The sequence below is a fragment of the Doryrhamphus excisus genome, linkage group LG15, assembly GCF_037039965.1.
Source record: "Doryrhamphus excisus strain RoL-2023G ecotype Guam linkage group LG15, RoL_Dexc_Guam_v1.1, whole genome shotgun sequence".
In the NCBI taxonomy this organism is placed as follows: Eukaryota; Metazoa; Chordata; class Actinopteri; order Syngnathiformes; family Syngnathidae; genus Doryrhamphus; species Doryrhamphus excisus.
Window position 1 is genome coordinate 14,732,001 of NC_136371.1, and position 22,938 is coordinate 14,754,938.

General features: G+C 40.5%; 3 protein-coding genes across 5 annotated transcripts in view; all 3 read right to left on the bottom strand.

The window, feature by feature from the left end:
* Positions 1-3,989, bottom strand: part of LOC131104796 (aryl hydrocarbon receptor) — a 28,399-nt gene extending 24,410 nt beyond the window's left edge. Inside the window, exon 1 of the mRNA XM_058052323.2 lies at positions 3,594-3,989. Coding sequence (XP_057908306.2) covers positions 3,594-3,652 — 59 coding nt within the window. The 5' untranslated portion in view covers positions 3,653-3,989. The remainder of the gene's footprint in view (positions 1-3,593) is intronic.
* A 6,401-nt stretch (positions 3,990-10,390) lies between these two features.
* Positions 10,391-14,719, bottom strand: LOC144901747 (uncharacterized). Its single transcript, XM_078796590.1, has 4 exons — positions 14,489-14,719; positions 13,455-13,515; positions 12,504-12,545; positions 10,391-10,815 (listed from the first exon to the last, which is right to left on the bottom strand). The coding sequence occupies exons 1-4, from the start codon at positions 14,543-14,545 to the stop codon at positions 10,619-10,621; spliced, it is 357 nt and encodes a 118-aa protein (XP_078652716.1). The 5' UTR covers positions 14,546-14,719; the 3' UTR covers positions 10,391-10,618.
* Positions 14,720-15,333: 614 nt separating this feature from the next.
* LOC131104191 (lysozyme g-like) lies at positions 15,334-22,411 on the bottom strand. Of its 3 annotated transcripts, XM_058051113.2 has the most exons (6): positions 18,244-18,332; positions 17,127-17,163; positions 16,979-17,053; positions 16,605-16,804; positions 15,646-15,784; positions 15,334-15,569 (listed from the first exon to the last, which is right to left on the bottom strand). In XM_058051113.2, exons 2-6 carry the CDS (start codon positions 17,128-17,130, stop codon positions 15,433-15,435), a joined length of 555 nt encoding a protein of 184 aa, XP_057907096.2. In that variant the 5' UTR covers positions 17,131-17,163; positions 18,244-18,332; the 3' UTR covers positions 15,334-15,432. The 3 variants fall into 3 exon arrangements, 1 of the variants encoding a protein (XP_057907096.2); XR_013629841.1 differs by lacking the exons at positions 15,334-15,569; positions 15,646-15,784; positions 16,605-16,804; positions 16,979-17,053 and adding exons at positions 21,913-22,030; positions 22,268-22,411 and having other exon boundaries at positions 17,142-17,163; positions 18,244-20,483; XR_013629842.1 differs by lacking the exons at positions 15,334-15,569; positions 15,646-15,784; positions 16,605-16,804; positions 16,979-17,053 and adding an exon at positions 22,268-22,385 and having other exon boundaries at positions 17,142-17,163; positions 18,244-20,483.
* Positions 22,412-22,938: the final 527 nt, after the last annotated feature.

Consider the following 22,938-nt stretch of genomic DNA (forward strand, 5'->3'; position numbering starts at 1 on the left):
GTTTATGCAGGTACTACTGTAGTAGTACTCTTTTAACTGACACAAAACTACCTCTGGGCCTCTAACATTTGTATCTTACTAAAATCGAAGGACGTTGAATCCCCAGAAGAAACTTTTACCAAACAACAGGCTGAGGGAACATGGCCGACTTACATAAGCATTTGCGTGACACAGAACTATGTTCATTTGGGTCGAGGGAAGGAAGAAAGGAAAAAAAGAGCGAGACAGAAGGAAAGACGGGAAGAAAGTATGTTGAGAAAAAACACACAGCGTGTCTCATATTACTCGGCCCTCCTCCCTCATGGAAACATGGCTAGTTGTGATGAACGCAGGTACAGCTTCACACACACCCACACACCAGGGTTCCACCAAGGTTCTCTACAGGCTTTGCTGGGCCAGGATTAACATCTCAAACTGATAACATCAAAGTGAGGAATACGATCTTTAACTAGCATACTTTAGAACCGCAAGAGACATGATTCACCACTTGGACACACACTTTATGACAAACAAAAAGCATTGTCTTCCACTAGGGTGTGGCAGGTCAAGCCACACATCAATATACTATACTGCATCAGTATTGGATCAATGCTAGCAGGAGGAGATTTTCAGTTCCAGGTTTGGATTTTGTGGACTTTCAGCTTCATAAGGGTCATAGTTGTCATAGCAGAGGCCTGCATGGATGAGGATCGCCAGGTTCTTCTACTTCAGGCAGATACAATCAGTTGAAACTCATTCAACAGCCATTTTTGGCACCCAGAGATGAAAGTAAGGCGGCGAGGATGTTCAGGAAGTCTACCGTCTGCTATACACCGGTGTCAAGAGTTCACAGTGAATCCAGTTTGACACTAACCAAGAAAGAAGCCCCTGCTCTTAAAATCAACACCATCAAGCTCAACTGAAATTTGCAGCATGTCTATGTCAACTATTGACCAGAATGGTGGAGCTCCTCTGAGAATGTTATATAAGTTCCATTCCAGAACTAGTCCAAGTGGGTCGGACCCTCAGCACAGAGGTTTTTGGAACAATTTATGAATAACCTCAAAACGTTATTGTGAAATAACATGCTTCCGTGACACGAAACTGGAACCCTTTATGAGCCCGTTGAATTTAAAGGCATACTTGTTTCACTACGACAGCAAAACCACTTGGGCAAACTACTGCTAGTACTATATACAGAACAAAGATGGACCTATCCTATTATTGAGGTGGCTCTTTGTTACGAAGCCATTAACTCATACAATCCCAACCTTTTTTCAAAAGACCCTTTGACTGATTTTTCAAGGCACTCGTGATATTGTGTTCTATGGCTGTATAAACATGGAATGTTTATTTCTACCTTTTTTTGTTCTTTAGTAATCAGCAGTCTTTCACTTCCAACTTTCACTTGGACACATTTTTTTTGTCTCCTCTCTGGGATACCGAGGGCACAGAAGAGGGAGTTGGCTACATCTGCGCTTCTGAAGGCAGCGGATGCGGCTGGAGGGACCCAGCAGAGGTGGACAAACCTTTCAGTTAATAATGTGGGAAGACCAAAATTAAACGCATTGTGAAATACTAAACCTGAGTTGAAAATACCAGCATTTTGTTCATGTCCTGGTAAAACAAGCATATTTGGCTTTGTTTGGCTTGAAATTAAGCTATGAAAATACAAAAATGAGTAGCTCTTGGATATTTTATCCCGTTTTCTACAATGTAGCCCGTACTACATTTAAACATTTACACTCATGGATTATTGGGATCGGCGGCATACAACGCTGATTGGACCATTATTGTAAAAAATAATCATATGCAGTCAGAAAGCATATTTTGCATATAATGCTTATTTACAGCGACTTTGACTTTCGACTACCAGACTTTAAAAATGCGACATATTTCAGCTTATTTCTGCAACTTACATGTTTTTTTTTCATTTTAAATTTAATAAACCTAAATGTTCTGATGATTGAATTTTGTCAACGACTAAATCCAGCAACCTCCTGTTGGTATTTAGCCCACAAGCCCGTTTATAAGGGCGTCTGTATAATGAATAGATTGTTTCTGAACAGGCGTTTATGCAAGCGGCAAACTCGAGCGCTAACCTAAAACGTTCTTTTTCTTATAAAGTAACACAATTTGAGTTAGTCCACAAACTCCACATTCATGACAACAATGCAGACGTTTGTATGCATGCTCATCACCTCCAAAAACAAGCCCTCACACAAAGTGTACACATGATAGCTCGACTGCTGGCAGGAAACAACACTGAAGCAACAGTTGTTTCTGTAAGCTGGCGTCTCACATTGCGCAACAACTGCAGTTAATGTTGTTTTATAATAAGCGGTCATGTTATTTAAATGTCTTACAATAGTTTGTTTAAATTTGGACCACCACAGAAAGATCCAGTGCAATCACAAACACATTATAATAGAGCTGTCTGTGTGCCTGTCATTACAAGTGCAACCAGTAGATGGCATTGGTACTCTGCAGTCAGCTTGCTTACAGGGACCGTATACAGCGGGTTGTGCGTATTGCTAGCAACACGTTCCGCCTCTTCGAAACTCACACACATGGTCACTACTTATGTTTGTTGTCAGCTAATGATAGCAATTTGGAAAAGTTTAGCTATGAACATCTGCTATCATTGAATATATGGCCATCATACCAAACACATGACTACAAATACTTGATCGCCTGCTTTTGTATGTGTGCAGGCACCACAAATTTACAACATTTTTTATGTAGTTGTTAGAAATATTTAACTAAATTAAATAGGCTCTATTTTTAAAAGCACGCTTGGCGTTCTGCTAGCAGAAGGTGGTTCGGTCTCAATATGAACAGCACAGCACCTAAGAGGTATGCTAACACACTCAAATTTGAACTGTTATTTAATAAGATCCCGCAAGGCATGCTGGCAAAACCCCTAAACTAACGCCTGTAAGTCAATAACTTAAAGTTCCGTTGTTAAATACGACTGTCGCGACATTTATTCACAAGCCAAAGGGCTCAGGTTTACCTGTCCACACAAAAACGCTCAGTTTTTGCGTCATGTAATGCAAATTAGATGATGGCGCAATCCATCAGCACAGTGCACATGAATAAAAATTACAAAGTGATGGCGGTATTTCACATTTAACCTCATGAGATGCAGATAAATGTTGCATTTTGTTCATTAATTAATTGTTTTGGGTGAGAAACAGACAAATTAATCATTTGTTCATGTTTTAGCTTACATTCATATAATGATAATGCCATTGGACATTTAAAACATAATAAACTTTGCTTGAAGTTCTCTTAGTTTTGGGGTTTTTTTTGGTTTCCTGGTCATACCTTTTCAGTGCTATGATGAGTATCATAGTAGTATTTCTTAAGTAACCAGTATTTCTTCCTGGTTAGGCAGATGCAGCTTAATGCAAGTGTTGCATCAACTTTCTTTCAAACAAGTATCTTTAATATTAGTGTAATAAAATATCTCGATAATTACTTTGGGGAAAAATACTATTAAATGCCCAGGAGCAGCACTTGGGACATCACCGCCATATGTAGTAGACGTTTAACAGCAATATGACAAAAAAGACAACATTATATTGACCCCCTGATGATCTGTGACTTACATTTTCTGCTGCGGCTTCTTCCTTTTCTTTGCGGCGTAAAGCGCCGAGCTCGGCAGCATTTTGAGATCCGAGCTCGTAAAAGTGGCAAACGTAATCCCGCCTTGAATAAAAAGCACACAGAAGAGCTGCCAGACAAACCGAGGAGAATCACATCACCGAAGAAAAGAAGCAAAAAGTTGAAAGTGAAACATGCTACGCGTTCCCGAGGGAGCTCTCGGTGGAGAAAAACAACTTTTGTGTTTGGGGTGTTTTGCAGTCCGTACGCCCATCAGAAGTTAACAAAGTATCACAGCTTCGGTGTAAACTTTCATAAAAGTTCACCGAGTGAGTTTAAAGGAAGATCCTCTGAGGTAACACCCTGATCACCGCCTAGCAAAAAAAAACTGCTGCTTGTTTCCTTACCCCAAGGTTGTGTAATATTTAAGGTGGACTAAATATGAGCCGGCATAGACGCACTGATGAGATGCGTGCCAACCTTAAGGAGGACCTTAAAAATTCAATGTTTTTCACAGGGACGTGAAAAGTTAGCGTGTGTACACTGAGGCGATACTGCACATGTTGGTGTCTATTCGATATCAGTCTTCAGTGTGGGTAGCGGAAAATAGGCCCCCCTTTTCCTGCTTTTGAAATTTGTTACAGTTATGTCTGCTTAAGTTGCTTGTTACATAACCATGTTTATATAATTATAGCCCAATAACACTTTACAATAAGCCAGACAAAATTACAGGAGTTAATAAGGAACCAACCTAACCCTAACTACTACTCATTGGTTCCTCATTAGTTTTACATTAGTAACTACCGTATTCATGATTTCCTCATTAGTGCATCAATAACTACTCTAAATGTATGTGCCTTCATTCCAAATTAACTACTGCACTAATTAGTTCCTCATTAGTTCATCGGTAACTACTCTTCAGTAACTACTGTACTCTTGCAGAGTAGTTCCTCATTAGCGCTTTGTTAGTTCTTCAGTAACTACTATAAATTGATGTGCCTTAGTTGTTAGCTTTTCATTACTTCTTCATTGCATTTTCATTAACAAATCTAAATTTATGTACCTTAAGCAGGGGTCACAACAAGACCTGCGTGTTTTTACTCCGCGCTCACCCTCAATCCAGTGAGGATTTGTTGCAGCTCCAGTGTGGCCTCTGTTGCTGGCTGACTCAGCGTCATTTGGTCCAGCTCCAGGCTACGGCTCCATATGGCATAACGGAAAGAATCTGTTTGGGATCTTTTCTTTCAAACGCCGGCGCATTCAGAATTCGGATGAAGGAATATTGTGAGCCAAATAGGAAGTCAGTCGCCTCAAGGTTGAAACCTTTGGTGCATTTCAAAGTTAAATGAGTCTGAAAACACTGTATTACGTATTACTGGATCAGGACCGGAGCTGCACCATAGTCAGCGTAAGCCCGCTGTTAGTTGTTCCTTGCAGCGGCCACGGCTGACATGTTTTTCTGAACTAAACTAAACTGTGAAATAAAGAGAAGCTAATTATGAGATACGACCGTTTTTCACATTTGTGCATATAACTGCACATAAAATGGTCAGTGCAGTATGAATCACCATAGGGGGTAACTACGGCACTTGGTGGAGGTCCCCAAGAAAATAAAAATAAATCCCCTTATTCACTGAGCTAGATGAAGTCCTTAAAATGAAGTAAAATATGAATACAAGACGGGAGAATCATTCTATCATTTAGTACTGTATTCTACATTGGCCAGAAAGACTTAGAGGAGCCCAGAGCCTAGAGGGAGACTGATGTCAGCGGAGTGCTGTGGCAGGCACTCGTATTTGTGTTTTTGTTTCATTTTTGTGTTAGGCATTGCTGTGCTGAATATATTTTTTTGGATTGCCAAAAATATTGGTGGTTCCAACCGCTTCCAATTCCCCCTCCAAATGCAATAGAATATTCCACATCACTGTGCATGTGCCGCAAGTGCAGATTGATGGCGAAAGAGGGGAGCAAAACAAACTTGGAGTTACCCCAGTGGAGCAGAGAAGAAGACGTCGAGAAGAAAACAGTTTTTATCAAAACTAGTGAAGGTGTCAACCTTTTTCACAGTCACAACAAATGTAGACACACGAGCGCAGCAAGTGTCAGTGTCAGCTGCTGAGAATGCAGTACAGTCATCACTTGTTTATGGCGGTTAATTGGTTCCAGACCTGACCACAATAAGTGAGTTTTCCCAAAGTAGGATTCAAGAAAACCTGTTTACAATGTTCTAAATACAGTTTTTAACATGATTAGAGCCTTCAAGACATGAAATTAGTGTCACCTTTACACTGATATTACCCAATATAGTAGAAATAATCACATTAGATATGAATAAGATAACATAGACTCAGGCTGCACGGCGGACAAGTGGTTAGCCCGCAGGCCTCACAGCTAGGAGACCTGAGTTTGATTCCCCATGCATACACAGGTTTTCCGGTTTCCTCCCACATTCCAAAAACATGCTAGGTTAATTAGCGACTCCAAATTGTCCATAGGTATGAATGTGAGTGTGAATGGTTGTTTGTCTATATGTGCCCTGTGATTGGCTGGCCACCAGTCCAGGGTGTACCCCGCCTCTCAGCTGAGATAGGCTCCAGCACCCCCGCGACCCTCGTGTATAAGCTGTAGAAAATGAATGAATGAATGAACATAGACTCACATGTTCACAGTTCCTAGTTCTTTTTGGACAGGGTACTTCAAAAGGCTTTACATTCGTACCACTCAATAAAGTAAATAAACAAAATAACAGTAAATAAGCCATTTAAGATGTAAATAAAATTGCTCAAGCAGTGCCACAGTAATTGTGTTCCTTTGGGAAATCATGTAAATCAAATTAGTATGTTCTAAATAACAAATAAAATGGATAAATGAACCACGCACACGCAGAACTTTCAATTATAATTATTTATTCAAAATTATTATTATTATTATTATTTGTGCAATTTACTGTTTACACTGTACATTGTTGTTCATATTTGATGTCATCTATTTATTCTCCACATTATTATTTTTATTATTTATTATTATTTATCTTCTTTTGTCCACCCTCGGCCATCTCTGTGTGGAGTTTGCATGTTCTCCCCGTGCATGCGTGGGTTTTCTCCGGGTACTCCGGTTTCCTCCCACATTCCAAAAACATGCTAGGTTAATTGGCCACTCCAAATTGTCCATAGGTATGAATGTGAGTGTGAATGGTTGTTTGTCTATATGTGCCCTGTGATTGGCTGGCGACCAGTCCAGGGTGTACCCTGCCTCTCGCCCGAAGAAAGCTGGGATAGGCTCCAGCACCCCCTCTTGAGGAAAAAGCGGTAGAAAATGAATGAATGAATGAATCTTTTTTTGTCTCTGGTATTATACGGGAACCAGGCAAACGACATTTCGTTAGCAATTTTACTGCTGTGTTATTGTGCAATGACAATAAAGGAAGTCTATCCATCCATCCATCCAACACCTGTAACACCTTCACACCTTTTGCAACTTTAGCTTCCTCAATCTCTTCTTACTTCACCAAGATGGATGAATGGAACTTAAGCGGCAAACCGACTAGCTTGTACAACCATTTAAGTTTGCCAAAGTACTGTAATGCCTTACAGGATACCACTAAGTACCATGAGATAAGGGGGCTGTATTGCAAAGCGAGTTTAGTGGGTTAGCGAGCTGTGTTGAGTGGAAAGCTGGACTGTTCCACTAAGGTAGCAGCTGTATCACCATGGTAACTTGTAGCTGAAGTCTATGTCCAGCCTTTCAGATTAAAAGCGGTTATGAAAGTAACACTCTTTCATGATTTAAAAGCAAACTGCACACTTTGGGGAATTTTGCCCATCATTCACAATCCTCATGTCCCCTTTCTCACGTGAGAAAACAAGTTAATATGAGCTGGCTAACAACTGATGTCATAGGAAATACCTATTTGGATGGAGTTTGACGTTAAAATGTTTCTGTGTGCATGGCCCAAGAGACACATGGAAGGACTGGGATAAGCCTGATGGAGTAGGCACGGCACATGAAGAAGACGAAGAAGAAGCAGGCTGTGGTCGTTCGTATTGTGCAACATGCTGAGCTGGCAATTACAGACTCGAAAAACCCAGAAAATGTTCAATTCGATTGTTTCTTCATGCTCAGTTTCAAAATGGAATGTTCTTGGACACATTTCCTTGATTTATTTGTATTTTTTCCTCAACAAATCTTTTAAGAGTGTTGTTACACTGTCGTGAGGCACCAAACATACTAAAACATTCGGACAAATGTCTCAAATTAGCTCAGACACAGAAAAACATTTGTGATTACAGGTCCAAGCTATTTAAATTACAGGCCAGCTGGTCTGGGAGGCCTCAGACCAGTAGCTCATCATCGCTGGTTAGTGGTGAGAGTCGGAGCAGTCTCGACAGGCTCCAGCTTGAGCAACATCAATAGAGCTACACCAACCATTTATACTCACATTCATAATTCCTACTACATCAGTGGTTCAATGGAAGGATGTTATCTGTTCAAAACATCCACATCTTAGCTTTGTGTTCTAGGTGATAATGAGTATAGTTTATAATTGTATAGCTCATAACGTATTCATTAGATTTTTACAATATGCTGACGGCCAATAAAAACCCCCTGTTAATTTGTTGTTTCCCACTAAAAATAATTCATTCATTCATTCATTTTCTACCGCTTATCCTCACGAGGGTGGCGAGGGGTGCTGGAGCCTATCCCAGCTGTCTTCGGGCGAGAGGCGGGGTACACCCTGGACTGGTGGCCAGCCAATCACAGGGCACATATAGACAAACAACCATTCACACTCACTTGGAGTCGCCAATTAACCTAGCATGTTTTTTTTTTTTGGTATGTGGGAGAAAACCCACGCATGCACGGGGAGAACATGCAAACTCCACACAGAGATGGCGGGTGGAATTGAACTTAGGTCTCCTAGCTGTGTGACCTGCACGCTAACCCCTTGTCCGCGGTGCAGCTTGCTAAAAATAATTAATTGAACAATTTGTTTCCCGTGTATTTGCATTACTCCAAAACATGCATCTAACTAAAATCAGGTTAGGGTGACAACAGATGGGGCGTGCACCCTTGGGCGTGCACCCGCGAGGAAATGTTCCAGTGGCATAAACGCTGTATGCTTACTGTTGTATATAAAACAATAATGGCAATAGGAGCAAAGCATGTACAGTAAAAAGAAAATATAGGCAGATGCAGAGGCAGCTGTGGCCTCCAGGGGGTGCCAAAACATCTGGAAAAAAAATTACCTTCACTATAATTACTTCATAGGAATCACTACCAATACACAAAATTCACGGTTATTACATTTTGATGTTTTTTTCCATACAGAAAATAAATTACCTTGAATCTTCCCCGGAAACTCCACTCATCCTTCCTCAGAGTGACATTCTCACACAAAGGTGCTGCTTTATCGGAACATTTTCAGATGGTGATCTCACAGTGGACTGGGAGCAGCAGTCATAACAGTCACAGCTGGCCAGTCGGATCCTGAGGAAGCTCAGACTGGTGGCCAATACACACACATGCAGGTTTGACTCTAAGTCTATGTGAAGGTTGACTTGTTTGACATTTAAACTAGGCCCTAACGAAGATAACGCAACCACACACAGTGTCTGCTCATCTGTGCTTCATTAGCAGCACACACACACACACACAAGTGATGTGTCAGCGGTTTCCAAAGAACTCAGTCGCCCCTTCAAAAACAAAATTGGGGGTTTGAATCCGATAAAATTCATAAGCAGTATGTAAAAAAATCTCATGCCCGATCATATCGCTTGTAGAAATAGAAGCTACAGGAAATGATCCTCACTACCAGCTTTAATACCTCACAGTTTATGTTGGATGTTCCTGTAAAGATCTGCTGAGGGTTTGGAGTCTCCAGCCAAATCGTTGGCAAGACTCACACTTGACAAACGATGAGAGTGTGAGATGAAACATCTCATCGGCTTCTCAACAGTGTGGCGAGACCTGATGCTTTGATTTGACTTTAACTAACTTTATTGGTCTTTTACTTACATGCAGCGATTGAACACAGCGGGTTCCTCCAGATGAGTTTGCCGAAATTTCGCTGAGAAATTTAATGAACGGCAGCAGTAGTGGAGTTTCTTGGAAATTACAAGGCAGAAAAACTCCTGAAGTCCTACAAAAAGTGTCCTTCAGATACTGAAAAAAGGGAACTTTTGAGTGTTAAGTCATAATTTAACTTGTTTTTCATGAGATATTCAATTGCTTAATATCTTAAGATATTTCTTGTTTATTTCTTGATGGATAAAGAAGTGTAACTTCAATATTTCCAAAAATAATTTTTTAAGCAAAAATGTCTACATTTTTGAAAAAAAATCAAAAAATCTAAAAAAAATCTATTGTAACAGATGTGATTTTAATGCAAAATAATATCATTAAATATCTTGAATACTGTGCTTACCAGAATGGTTATCAATTGATTTTCCCTTGGTCTTATCAAAATAAATTTAGCCACTTTTAGTCTTAAAAGTATACAATATATACATTTAAAATGTGTCATTGTAATTGTTTCATAGTTTAGTAATTACTTTTTATAATTTACATTTGTGATTATTTTAATAGTTTATTTATATTTTTATTGATATACTTAATGCATACTGAATGAATTTATTCCCTCTTATGTATTTGTGTTGTTCATTATTTATTTAGATTATATGTAAAGACCCTGGAGACAGTTGGACATCCTCGACAGCAGAGGTCTCCTTCAACTGGGCTGACTGAATGCCGTGCAGACAGGGTGCAGTGCTGCACTTTAACCACAGGATGGTGCTGTTTATACGTTTGAAACCTCCATCAACCCTGTCGACTGTCAAAATGCCCATAGCAACATAACTCGAAAAACAAGTTGAGCGTTTTGGTTAATAATTTAATTAATTAATAAAAATTACAAAAATCTTCTTTGCAATCCCAAACTTTTATGTTGAGAGATGCTGCACTCTTGGAGCAGTGGGGAATATTTTTGTACAAAGTTCATATTGTAGCAGGGTCGCTACAATATTACCCTCTTCTAGTCATCCTCCATAACGTCCCGTGGTGCACTGGGTTGGAGTGCCGTCTCAGAGCAAACGGACTCAACATCATCATTATCTTCATCATCCTTATCCTCCATCTCATTGGTGACATAGGAGCCTCTCTGCCTGGACTGACCCCAACACAAGAGTGCCATCACACACATAAGGATTAGCAGCGTTGCACCTACGACCCCTGCAAGAAGAAACGCAAAAATACGACACAACCCTAAAATTACTGGCATGTTTTGGAGTCGCTACAATCCACTCAGTGTGTCCCGACTCGCAGATATCGACGACAGCCGGAACAACAGCTGCTTGGCGTCAGCCGGAAGATGCCGGATCGTGGTCTTCTAACTTCAGTGCTGTGAGAGTTGTTTCTCCAGTCCCTGTTCCCAAAGGACACGTTTTGCTTTTTTTTTCCTACGGTATGGTTAACTTGTGTTAACTCATTTATTTAATGAATTATGTTAACATTTATAGTACGGTTGCATGTTTAAGACATGTTTAAGGCTTAAGACATAGTCATGAGGGATGCCCCTTCAACATCTCCACATAGCCAGTCACCATTTGACGTCCCTGCACAATCTGAAGCTCCATTGTTCCGTTGAAGGAAAAAGCACCCCAGATCATGATGGCATCCCCTCCACTGTGCAGTGTGGAAAACAATCTCAGGTGGACTGTGAAATGAGTTGTGGACTCCTATAGAGCAGCGACACACAATAACGAGCACAGAAAACTTTCAAGTTCTTCCAGAATCTACACCTATCCAGATGTATTTCGTTGGATTTTGCGGTTTAAAGAGAGATGTTGTCTCTTTAAATTTATGGCACATCTGTGGCACGCTGTGGTTTGTCCCACTCGCGAGTGCTTAAAACGACTTACAGTTTGTGCCGCTAGCTGCAAATGGTATAGGAGTTAATAATAAACGGCAATGTATCTTTTTAAAATGGCGTCTTTTCACATACAGTCATATTTTTTGGAATTCAAATCTTAATTAATCTTTAGGAATTGTAAACAATGTGGCTTTCCTGTACGAGACATTGTAAATAGAGCCAACGTAAATAGAGTAGCAGGGCTCGGGACAGAGAGCTTATCTGGGTTACAGCCACGCCCATATAAGGAAGTCCGCTCCTCTATGACATCACAAAGAGGCCTGCTGAAACCAAGCGTTTTGAGCCATCCCAAACGGCTTTCAGGGCTCACCGAATGCGTAAACCTCATTATCTGAAACGTTGGCATCGTTTAACACGAGAATACAACATTCTAACTACATTTATAGGTCAGACAAATGGAAAAATCATATAGGTATTTTGCATTTTGATGCTCCAACAGATCCAAAAGCGCAAAATGTACATACTTGCTATTTTTCAATTGGTTTTAAAATTTTGACCAGGAGTACACCTCCAACTCACCATCTCTCTGTCCATTCTCAGAACAAGACTTGCTCATTTTCCACCAGACTACCGTGAGGTATCCATTCCCATTCCCGACTCTCCCAACTCCAAACATCAACACCAGGAGCGCCACACACAACGTGGAAATATTATAGGGACAATTCCACAGACCTTAAACTGACAGGGGCCCCAACAACTACAGGAGTTGTGACATAAACTGAGTATTTATAAGTGTGTCCTGTCATTTATCTTTCCGTTATTATATTTTAAACATAGTTGCAAATGTTGATTAATCAGGATTAATTTGTAAACCATGATTAATTGGATTGGTTGTTTGTCTATATGTGCTCTGTGATTGGCGACTGGATTGCAATTGTGTACCCCGCCTCTCGCCCGAAGTCAGCTGGGATAGGCTCCAGCATACCCTGTCGACCCCAACGAGGATAAGCGCCATAGCAGATGCATGGCTGGAATCTAACATTCTCACCTCCAATCAAGGCTGCAAAGCTGTCGTCATCCTCCTTCATACCTTGAAGAAAAAAGACATTCATATAAATTTGGTGTCATGGAAAACGGATCAGGACCAGTGAGGCTTTGCAAAAATCACTTGCATTCATCAATTGTATGACAATTAATGTTAAATGTTACTCAAAATATTCTCTACCATTATTGATTTCGATAGGAATCTAGTCCTTTTTTTTTTTAACCTATTTGATACTATAACATCTCCAAGAGTTTTTCTACTTTGTCTGCTTGGCTCTTATCTCCACGGTTGCTCCGTCCCAGACTGCTCTCTGACATCAGACTGATAAGACATGCCTTCCTCCAGCGGCCCCATCGTTGTTACATCCACTGCGTCGCGTGTTTTTTTTTTCTTCAATAACCACAAAGGGGTGGCGCACATTAGCAGCACACCCAAACCCAAAGCAAACATGTGTAGTTTCAGTTTCTGCACATTAAGTATCATCTTCTGCAAGTATTTGTTGACTATTACAATATTGAATTAAGAGCGTGCTGGGCCTTTAACCACAATGCCTTCTTTAGCTTACTTAAAGTCTACATGAGACAGAGGAGTCACGCGACTTGGATTTGAGCCAGACTTGGGTTAAAATTGTGACGACTTTGGACTCGATTTGTGTGCACAGCCTAATTCCAGGAGTACTCTGTTGGCATTAGTTGGCATTATTTAGTCGTTCCACGACTAAATAAATCGAAAATTCCAAATGCAGTCATTGCATTTGTAAAATGTAATAGATTGTTATGTTGTTAACTCGGGAAACACTAAATAATGCTTATCAATTACAAGGACTCAAACATTTTAAGCCTATGACTTCGGACTTGACTTGAATTAAGACTTGCACGTCTTGACTTGAGACTTGCACAACACTGACTTTCTCCCACCTCTGCTATGAGAATGTTATCACTTTCAAACACGTACCGTTCATTGGCTGGGTCACAGGGTCAGGGTGCAGGGGGGGAGGAGTTTCAGGAGCCGCCATCTCCACAGAAACGTGAGCAGAATAAATTAAGTGCATTCACATGAGTTATTTCATCATTTAAATCCTATTTCGCAACATATAATAAGTGTATATATAAATCTATATACTATATTTTTCGGACTATAAGTCACACTTTTTTTCATAGGTTGGCTGTTCCTGCGACTTATACTCCAGAGCGACTTATAAATGAAAAAACTGTTTATGTTCCATAAACACTGGACACCTTTTCTGTTCATGTTTATTTTTTGTGTCGCTGAATAAGCATTGTGTTAGCATATCTTACACCTATTCAGCCTGTTCTCTATTCTTTTATTGTTACAACTTGCCTTCCAAGAGGACGTAATGTCTGTTTTGGTCAAGTAGTTTGGAAAATAAATTACCCGTAAAAAACTTATACTTCAGTGTGACTTATGTATTTTTTTTCTACCTAATTATGCATTTTTGGCCTTGTGCGACTTATAGTCCAGTAAATATGGTATATAATGCTATGTGTAGACATACGTATATGTATTTGGGCTATCAACAGATTAAACGATTGATTGTGATTAATCAAATTTAGTCCAGAGTTAACTCATAATTAATCACACTTGATTACTTTTTAATCCACAATAAGTCGGGATGGATCTCAACTATGCAACTACATCAAATTTGGAAATATTTTATTTTAATAATGTACGTATAGAAATCCCCCAGTTTTTGCATGTTTAAAGGGAGCGCTGCTTTGTCTCATTTTGTTAGATGACCATTGAACGCACCATGTAACTTGTCCCACACTGTACAGATACACCGACTGTAGTGTAGTTTTAGCTCATATTTAATTATTCCTATTTCCCAGGTGCTGATACTACATGGGAATACATGAAGTTAAGATTAAACAACCTTGTTGATGCCTTAGCGTATTAACTCTGACAGCCCAAAATGTAATATTGTCAAACCACAAGCCCAAAATCAAGACGATGTGATCCAAACTCACCAGCTCAGATGGCCAAGCAGCAGCGTGTATACAAATGTGTGAAACACACACGCACATACACCAATGTTGGGTGTGGCGTCAGTCCCCAGGGTCTGAGCTGGTGTCCCTCTCCGTCACGGCAAATATGGCTCCACCCCTTTAAGCAACAAATAGGTGGAACACCCACAAAGCCCACTCTCAGTCACTGAATGCATTACATGATCACTTTCTCCATTCCTCCATTGACTTGAGAGGCAAAACAGATATCATTGGATGTGAAAATACAGCCGTTAACTACAGGGATGCTCTGATCGATCGGCTGATATCCGTTAAATGCATGTGATCAGCATAAAAAGCTGTCAGAATTGAGTTTCAAATTCTCCTTCTTGCATATGAAAGCATCTTAAAGAGCTGATGAGGTTTTAAGTAGAGCTGTAATATGCAAGTGCCATCCAATTATGATTAGATGGCGACCCATCCAGGGTTTACCCCGCCTCTTGCCCAAAGTCAGTCATGGGACACCCCCCGCGACCCTAATAAGGATAAGAGGCATCAAAAAGGGACATGACTTGTCAGCTGACTAGAGTGCTGACTTGACTGTAGCCGAGTGCTTGCAGTGAGTCTTAGTTTGTCCAAGAAGGATTATTTTATATTATTATGTTTACTCTATTGAGTAATACGAGTGTAAAGGTGATTATAGGGATGTTATTTCATTTCTAGAGAGCTCTAATGATTAAAAAACAGTTCCATTTATTAATATTGGCTATCGGCAATACTGATTTATTTCTACTGTTTCATACATGCAATCCAATGTACATCACATAAAAGAGTCAAATAAGACATAAAGATACATGCCATGACAATGGTTATGGTTTATAGCCTAAACAGGAACTTTATTGTCAGTGCTCGTCATCGTTCTCAGATCAAGTTGGTTCCCTTCTTTTGACATGATGTGTCAGCGACTCCTAAAAGCCTCCATTTTGTTTGTACCACTGAGCTCTGGCCACAACATCACTGGAATAGTCGCCATCGTAGGTGCCCGAATCCATTCCATGCAAACTTTGCACTTTGTTGGGCCCGCAGTTGTAGGCGGCGATCCCACCTGGAAGAGGGAAAATACCAATACGGAACAAATGTGTTGGTGATATTTAGGATGGACTTTAAGATGGCAAACAAACCTCTGAGTTGCTCCTCTGGAGTGGAGTTAGGAAACTTCTGTTTCATTTGACGTACGTAACCAGTCAAGATTTCTGCGCCCTGCCTGACATGCTGCTCGCTGTTCCGGTCACCTTGTGGTGTGTGATACCGCTTGTCGATCTGCAAAGATTAGAAAGTAATGAGAAGTTTTCATTGGATGCATGCATACTAGGTTAATTGGCGACTCCAAATTGTCCATAGGTATGAATGCGAGTGTGAATGGTTGTTTGTCTAAATGAACTAAGGCATATGCTTCTAAGGAACAAAGGCACATACGTTTAGAGTAGTTACTGAGGAACTAATGAAGAACGAATAAGGAGAAAATAATGAGTAGAATAGTTGCTAAGGAACTACGGCACATACATTTATAGTAGTTACTGATGAACTAATGAGTAGAGTAGTTACTGAGGAACTAACCACTACGGTACAACACAAGTAGGTATTCGAGTGTAAAATAAAAAACAAAAGCTATTTTAATTTCTTCCCATAATGCAATTCGTCCCAGCACGTAACTTCAAAGCTGATTCATTCAGAGGTAGGGGCGGTTGAAGAAAGAGCTGCCGTTTCCTGGCTGGTGAGCAACACAGCAGGAGATGAGACCAGATAAGAACATGGCTGCGCCGCTGTATAAGATGCAGAGTTCAAGGTCAATCTGACTATCATAAATATTATTTTTTCAGCCTGGACAATCGGGCCATGTACATGTACGGTCTACTTTAAACAATGTGTACTAACGATGAATATGAGGGTTTACATTCATGAACCGTGAGTCATACATGGCTTTAAAGGACAAAAATGTTTTTCATATTTTCAATATGAAGTTATGGCTTATGTTACTCAGCCTTCAACCAAAAGTTGGTTTTGAGTTTTGTGCTGAATACGAGTATGCTAGTTGTTCCTTTGCCGCCATATTGTATTCATAAGACATATGTATACCAACCTGCATGACGCCAAAGGCATTACCACGGTCTCCGCAGCCATTCGCATCCAGCGTATTGCCGCCTCTGGATTCTCTGGAAATGATGCCAGCAAGAACAGCAGGTTCAATTCCCTTTTCCTGTGCCACTTTGTTGATGACAGGCTTGAGCTTGTTCATTCTGGCCAGATCTGTTTGTGCCATGGTGTGAGACGCAGCCTCGCCTTTAAGGAGACACAACTGAGTGTTACGTCTTTTTATTTTTGTTTGATTTCTGCAGGAAGCATCTGATTGGCGCTGCCCTTTCTGGGGCCAATAGATGAGTGCTCCTCTCTCCACCCTCCACTGTCCACTCTCTGCCTTTGCTTTCTTCCCGGCTGGTAAATGGCCAAGATTACCTGTGACACTCAAATTGTCCTGCCGGGATGTCCGCGCTCCTGCACCACTTGTTTTAATCTTCATGATGTTCCCGTCTAAAAACAAAAACGCTTAATGTCTTATTTGTCATCAAAACAGATGCACAAATCACAAAAAAGAAACACTCACCCATTGTCCTGTAGTTTTTGTGTGTGCGACTGTCCACCTGTAGCAGGAAACAACCAGTTGTAGTTTTTGTAGTTTGGTAATGATAATGGTTTTATTTCATTTAAACAAGCATCAGATTACAATTGAATGCATCACATAATCAGTTCCCAGTTCCACATGTCCAAAAGAAGTAGGAAGATGCAAAGCTTATTACATCCTACCCCTCCATCTGGTACTTTTACAATCAGTAACTGTTACATTTGTTCACTTCCTGCTTTCCTAATATAGTTTACGTTTTGTTTTCATTTTTTAAAAAACTTTAATTTATTATTTTTAATAAATAAATGTTAATAAATACATCTTGAGCCATGTTCCGTGCGTCCACTGCATCCACTGACAGTTGGAGGCGTGGCTATGAGATGGTCCGTGACTATCATGACGGGAATCCCAGAAATTGTCAGTGGAATTGGTCATGGTTTAATTTCATTTCAACATGCATCACATAATCAGTTCCCAGTTCCACATGTCCAAAAGGAGTAGGAAGAAGCAAAGCTTATTAAATCCTACCCCTCCATCTGGTACTTTCAGTAACTGTTTGTAACATTTGTTGACTTCCTGTTTTCCTAATATAGTGTATAGTTTAACACACAAGTCATAAGAGTTTCACAATTAACAAGTTTTTTTTTTTTTACTGGGGTAAAGTTAGAAACACTTTCACAGATTCGAACTTTCGACATCAAACGCTCCCAAACAAATGGTTGTTGTAGCAAACCATACATTGGAAACACAGACAAGCAGGCAACCCAGCTTTTTGTCTTCTGTGCAGTCACACTTAGGGACCATCTACAAAGGTTTTCTTTTTCTTCTGTATTATTGAATTAATCCAATGTTTCCAACTTCTGAGTAAGAAAAGTGGCTATTGGCTGTTTTAGCTATTGGTTATTCTGCATATTAATGTTCTATATGAATCACCAGTATTTAAAACGTCCACGATAACAATAAATAATAAAATGCAATTTAAACAAATGGCAATTATGCTCATTCTACACAAACACAGCAGTATGCCTCATGTAGAAACTGTAGAAAATAAACATTTACAGTAGATGAAGTAGACAAGAGATTCGTTCCATCCACTTACCTGTGTTCCTTGGTAGACACTGTGTCTTCCAGCCAGTCAGCCTTCTACCAGCTCTGCTATTTTATCCCCTTTTCTATATTTTCTCTTTCGGTTTCATTCTTAGTATGTTGACACAGAATGAAACCGAAAGTTTATGTCCGGTAATAACCCCCCACCCGCTCAGAATGAAACCAAATCTATTTCTTTTTCTCTTGGTTTGTGCTGCTTTTGTGCAAATAAAATCATCCTTTGTCTCAAACAAAAATATATAAACAACTATGACATAACATTTATTGATTTTCTACCGCTTATCCTCACAAGGGTCGCGGGGTGCTGGAGCCTATCCCAGCTGTCTGCGGGCGAGAGGTGGTGTACACCCTGAACTGGTGGCCAGCCAATCACAGGGCACATATAGACAAACAACCATTCACACTCACATTCATACCTATGGACAATTTGGAGTGGCCAATTAACCTAGCATGTTTTTGGAATGCACGGGGAGAACAACAAACTCCACACAGAGATGGCCGAGGGTGGAATCGATCGCTGGTCTCCTAGCTATGACAACATAAAAAATGGTTGTTTTGCACGAATATAACAATTTATTTACAAATATAACACCATGAAGTATTTACAATTTCCACATTTGTCACTGAATTGAATTGCATGCTGGCGTGTCAATGCATTCAAATGTGTAATCTCTTCAACGCTACAAGACCCTGTGCCTTTTCACTTCCTGGTTGCAGTGCAGAGCCTATTTATATGGCAAAGTTGCAGGCCCAGTTCTTATAAAATGCACTTCAGCATTTTCTGATTACAACTGCACCAAACTTGCTCTCTATTGTGGAGTTGCATCATCACCTTTTTGCCTCTATTGCAAAAAACATAAAAGACATATAAATATGTCCTTGGGAGCGAGATGTTAGGCATTTAATGGCTGCTCTCCAACTACTGCTGCTAATGTAAATCATCCCCTAGCGTTCATAGTAGTGTAATTCGCGACAAACAACTCTGCTTTCGATTGGGAGGTTGTATTGCGCTACAGTGGTGCCTTGGTTAACATCATTAATCCGTTAAAGAAGGTCCAAAACGGACTCTAACCAAATCAACTTTTCCCATAGAAAATTTCCCATGAAATCAGCATCAGTTGAAATATCAATAGGTGCCCATCCCTACTCTCCAGTGTGAACTCTTGTGTGTGCTTTTAAAAGATATTTTTGAGCAAATCTTGCGCCACACACCAGGCAAGGAAACGGTTTCTCTCCAGTGTGTACTCTTGTGTGTCTATTGAAATTATCTTTCCGAGAAAATATTTTACCACAAACTGTACAACGAAAACACTTCTCTCCGGTGTGTACGATTGTGTGTGTTTTTAAATCACATTTTTGAGAGAAACTTTTCCCACATGCCGAGCAAGGAAAAGACTTCTCTCCAGCGTGCACTCTTGTGTGTGCTTTGAGAACATGCTTTTGGGCAAATCTTGTACCACACACCAGGCAAGGAAACGGTTTCTCTCCAGTGTGTACTCTTGTGTGTCTGTCTAAACTACTTTTTCGTTGGAATCTTTTACCGCACACTGTACAAGGCAAAGATTTCTCTCCAGTGTGTATTCTTGTGTGTCTTTTTAAATTTGCTTTTTGAGAGAATCTTTCACCACACTCCAAGCAAGGAAAAGGTTTCTCTCCGGTGTGCACTTCTGAGTGTGTTTTTAAAACATATTTCCTGGAGAATCTTTTACCACACACTGTGCAAAGAAAAGGTTTCTCTCCTGTGTGACGTCTGATGTGTTCTTTCAGCTTTTGCTTGTTGGCATAGGTTTTGTCACATGGGAAGCATTTCCAGCGTGTGTTCTCAGTGTGACACGTCATGTCATCTTCAGAGTCTTCATCATCAGTGTCAGTAGAGTGTGACGTTATGTCGTCGCTATCTGATAGTGGAGCGAAGAGGTTTTCTACTTGTGATCCTCCACAGTGGTCTCCATCAGCGTCTGTTGTAATGTGATGAGCTGAGCTGCTGCTTGGGGGCTCCACCTCTCTCCTCTCCTCACTTTGGTCCTCATCATCTTCACTCTTCACGGGGACAACGATAACTCGGAACTCCTCCAGTCCTTTAAGCTCCTCCTGACTGATGCTGTAATCCTCCTCTTCCTTTTTAATGTCTGGGGCCTGTGGCCCCACCGCTTCCTCTTTAATGTGGGGAAGCTGTGGTTCTCCCTTCTCCATGCTGGAGTTCCACTCCCGCTGCCCAAGGGGTGGATACGCCTCCATAACACAAGAAGACATGATTTTCAATTCAATTTTTTTTATATTGCACCAAAAGACTTTACACATTTAGCAGGTCTATGATCACGCTAGTCCTTCCATCTTCTACAGTAAACCTCGAATATATCGGACTCGGATATATCGGAAATTAGCTCACAACGGACAGATAAAAAAGAACCAATTTTTCTGTAATGCATTTCCAAAACTTAGGGAAAACCTGTTGCCAATTAACCTAACATGTTTTGGACATGTAGGAGGAAACCATACAAAACCCACCACCCACGCACACACACACGGGAAGAACATGCAAATTCCACACAGAGATGCCCGAGCGGAGATTCAAACCTGTGTGGTCAACATGCTCACCGCTCAACCACCAACAATGATAAGTCTGACATAACAATTGTTTCACTACGCTTTATTTTGAAAAACGTGCACCGGAATTACCTGCTGCCCTGATGTCGTTTGGCAGATAAGAATAGGAAGAAAATCTTCTAAAAACGGACCCCATGTTGACACTGTTACTGACAGTACCATTTAACTTTATGTTTATGTGTTTGTCCCTCATGCGTTACGTTTAAGAATCAGCTCGACCTCGCTTAATATCCATTAAATGTCCTTGATAACTTATTTCTGCAATTTCAGATGAGTATTTACAATTAATTTCAAAAGAAGAGGAAGGTTCCCGAGGAGGTGGGTCAGAGGGTCGGGCATCAAACGGATGTTGACGTTATGACCTCAAGACCCAAGCTATAGCTGTGCTGCATGGGGACCATCTGGCAGCTTCAATTGGCCACTTCTGGCCTGTTCCCATTGAAAAGATCATTGGAACTTTTTCCAAAACTAAATCATAAAGTTAAAAAAATTATTAGACACAAACAGCGACGCAGCAGCGAAGGCAGTAAGCTTCGAGTTAGGACTCAGTGTAGCAGTGCAGCAGTGTTTTGGGGGATTTCTTAGCGCAACCTATTAACAGAGTTACAATAACACAGCCTGGAAGTCACAAAAAACAGGTTCAATTGAGGACCGGAGGAAACCAAAGTCAAAACCATCAAAAAACTGGTTGAAAATGACATCACATTGACATGGAAATTAAATACATATTTAACCCACAAAGACTTTATAAAGTCGACATCCTTAGTGTTCTACTACATTAACAATTTAGCATTTTTCATTTAAATATTTATTTGTTTAATAATGCACAATATTTGTAATGTAATTACTTTAACTCCTATTTGCGCCTTGATTTTTTTTACATACCGGAAGTGGGACGTACACATAACAGACCTGAAAACAAACCATCCGTCTCATGAAGCTGGTTTCGATCACATGATCGATTATGTGGCTTACACAAAGACGGAGGAAAACTATTTTGTGAGTAGAGATAAAGTCCATCTTATAACCATATGGACAAAATAGTTAAACTAATCTGCTCCGTGCAACTTGATGCTTCTTAAAGCACAGCGTCCAGGACTTGACCTCGTCGCCGGGTCTCCTCGTTTGTTCGACAAAGTTCCTCCTCGTACTCTACTATGGTTATTCTCACACTACAAAAGTCCATTAATCAATCGCAATTAGTTGCTGACATAATAACGATACTTGGCACTCACGCTTGAGCGCTGCTCAGCAATGTGTTGATAACTTCCGGGTCTCTTTGTTAGCAGCTAGCCAAGCTGACCTAGCATGAGAATCTTCAAAGCTAATTGAAACTATTGTAGACTCAAGTGGGTAAAACTTTCACTGGTCGTGTCTAGTTTAAGGAGCCAACCAAGCCAGTAGCCTACCCGGTCGACGAAGGTCAGACGTTCGGAGGTTCCTCCTCAAGCAGCGACCAGCCTTGTGGGAATAGACCGACTAGCGGATAGCATCCTCGCATTTCCGGGTTGTGTCACGTGTTCTCATGTTTACTGCGACGTCATGAAAGGGCGACGTCCGTCTTCCATCGCAGAAGGACAGCGAAAACAGAACTCAAGTGAAAGAGAACAAACATTATAGAAGTAAAATGTCACCGTCTTTTTAGATAAATAGAATACATATTTGTTGATGAAACACATACAGCAACACCATGCAATCATGCTTACGACAATATTTGAAATACATGTTTAATAATAGTCTATTTTAATTCATGTCTAAAATGGCGCACTAAGCCTTTTATAGATGATTGTATTTTTTACACTGTAGGAGAAATGGAATATAGTAAGGGCACGATATATTCCTTATTCCTGGATCTATGAAATTAATTATTATTTTATTATTATTTCTGTCGGTCCATCGTTTTCTAAGAGGACCATGACTTTGGAATGAAGTTAGAGATTTGTGGCTGTGGGTCTGGAGATGGCTGACAAGACCAATCCGGGCCCAGAAGGCTCGACTACATGTGGGACACATGTGGGACGCTGTCCGCCATTCTGGTGACATGTCCAGCCCATCTGGCTTGAACTTCCTTTAGGAAGGT

What these genes read in the sequence shown, in the direction of transcription:
- LOC144901747 (XM_078796590.1), bottom strand. Translation starts at nt 14,545, where the DNA reads ATGTGCGTGTGTGTTTCACACATTTGTATACACGCTGCTGCTTGGCCA. An exon ending in CTGCTTGGCCATCTGAGCTG is followed by an intron (nt 13,516 to 14,488) that starts GTGAGTTTGGAT and finishes GTTTCTGTGGAG; the next exon opens with ATGGCGGCTCCTGAAACTCC. An exon ending in CTTTGCAGCCTTGATTGGAG is followed by an intron (nt 10,816 to 12,503) that starts GTGAGAATGTTA and finishes TTCTTCTTGCAG; the next exon opens with GGGTCGTAGGTGCAACGCTG.
- LOC131104191 (XM_058051113.2), bottom strand. An exon ending in ATGCCTTTGGCGTCATGCAG is followed by an intron (nt 15,785 to 16,604) that starts GTTGGTATACAT and finishes TAATCTTTGCAG; the next exon opens with ATCGACAAGCGGTATCACAC. An exon ending in TCCAGAGGAGCAACTCAGAG is followed by an intron (nt 15,570 to 15,645) that starts GTTTGTTTGCCA and finishes TCCCTCTTCCAG; the next exon opens with GTGGGATCGCCGCCTACAAC.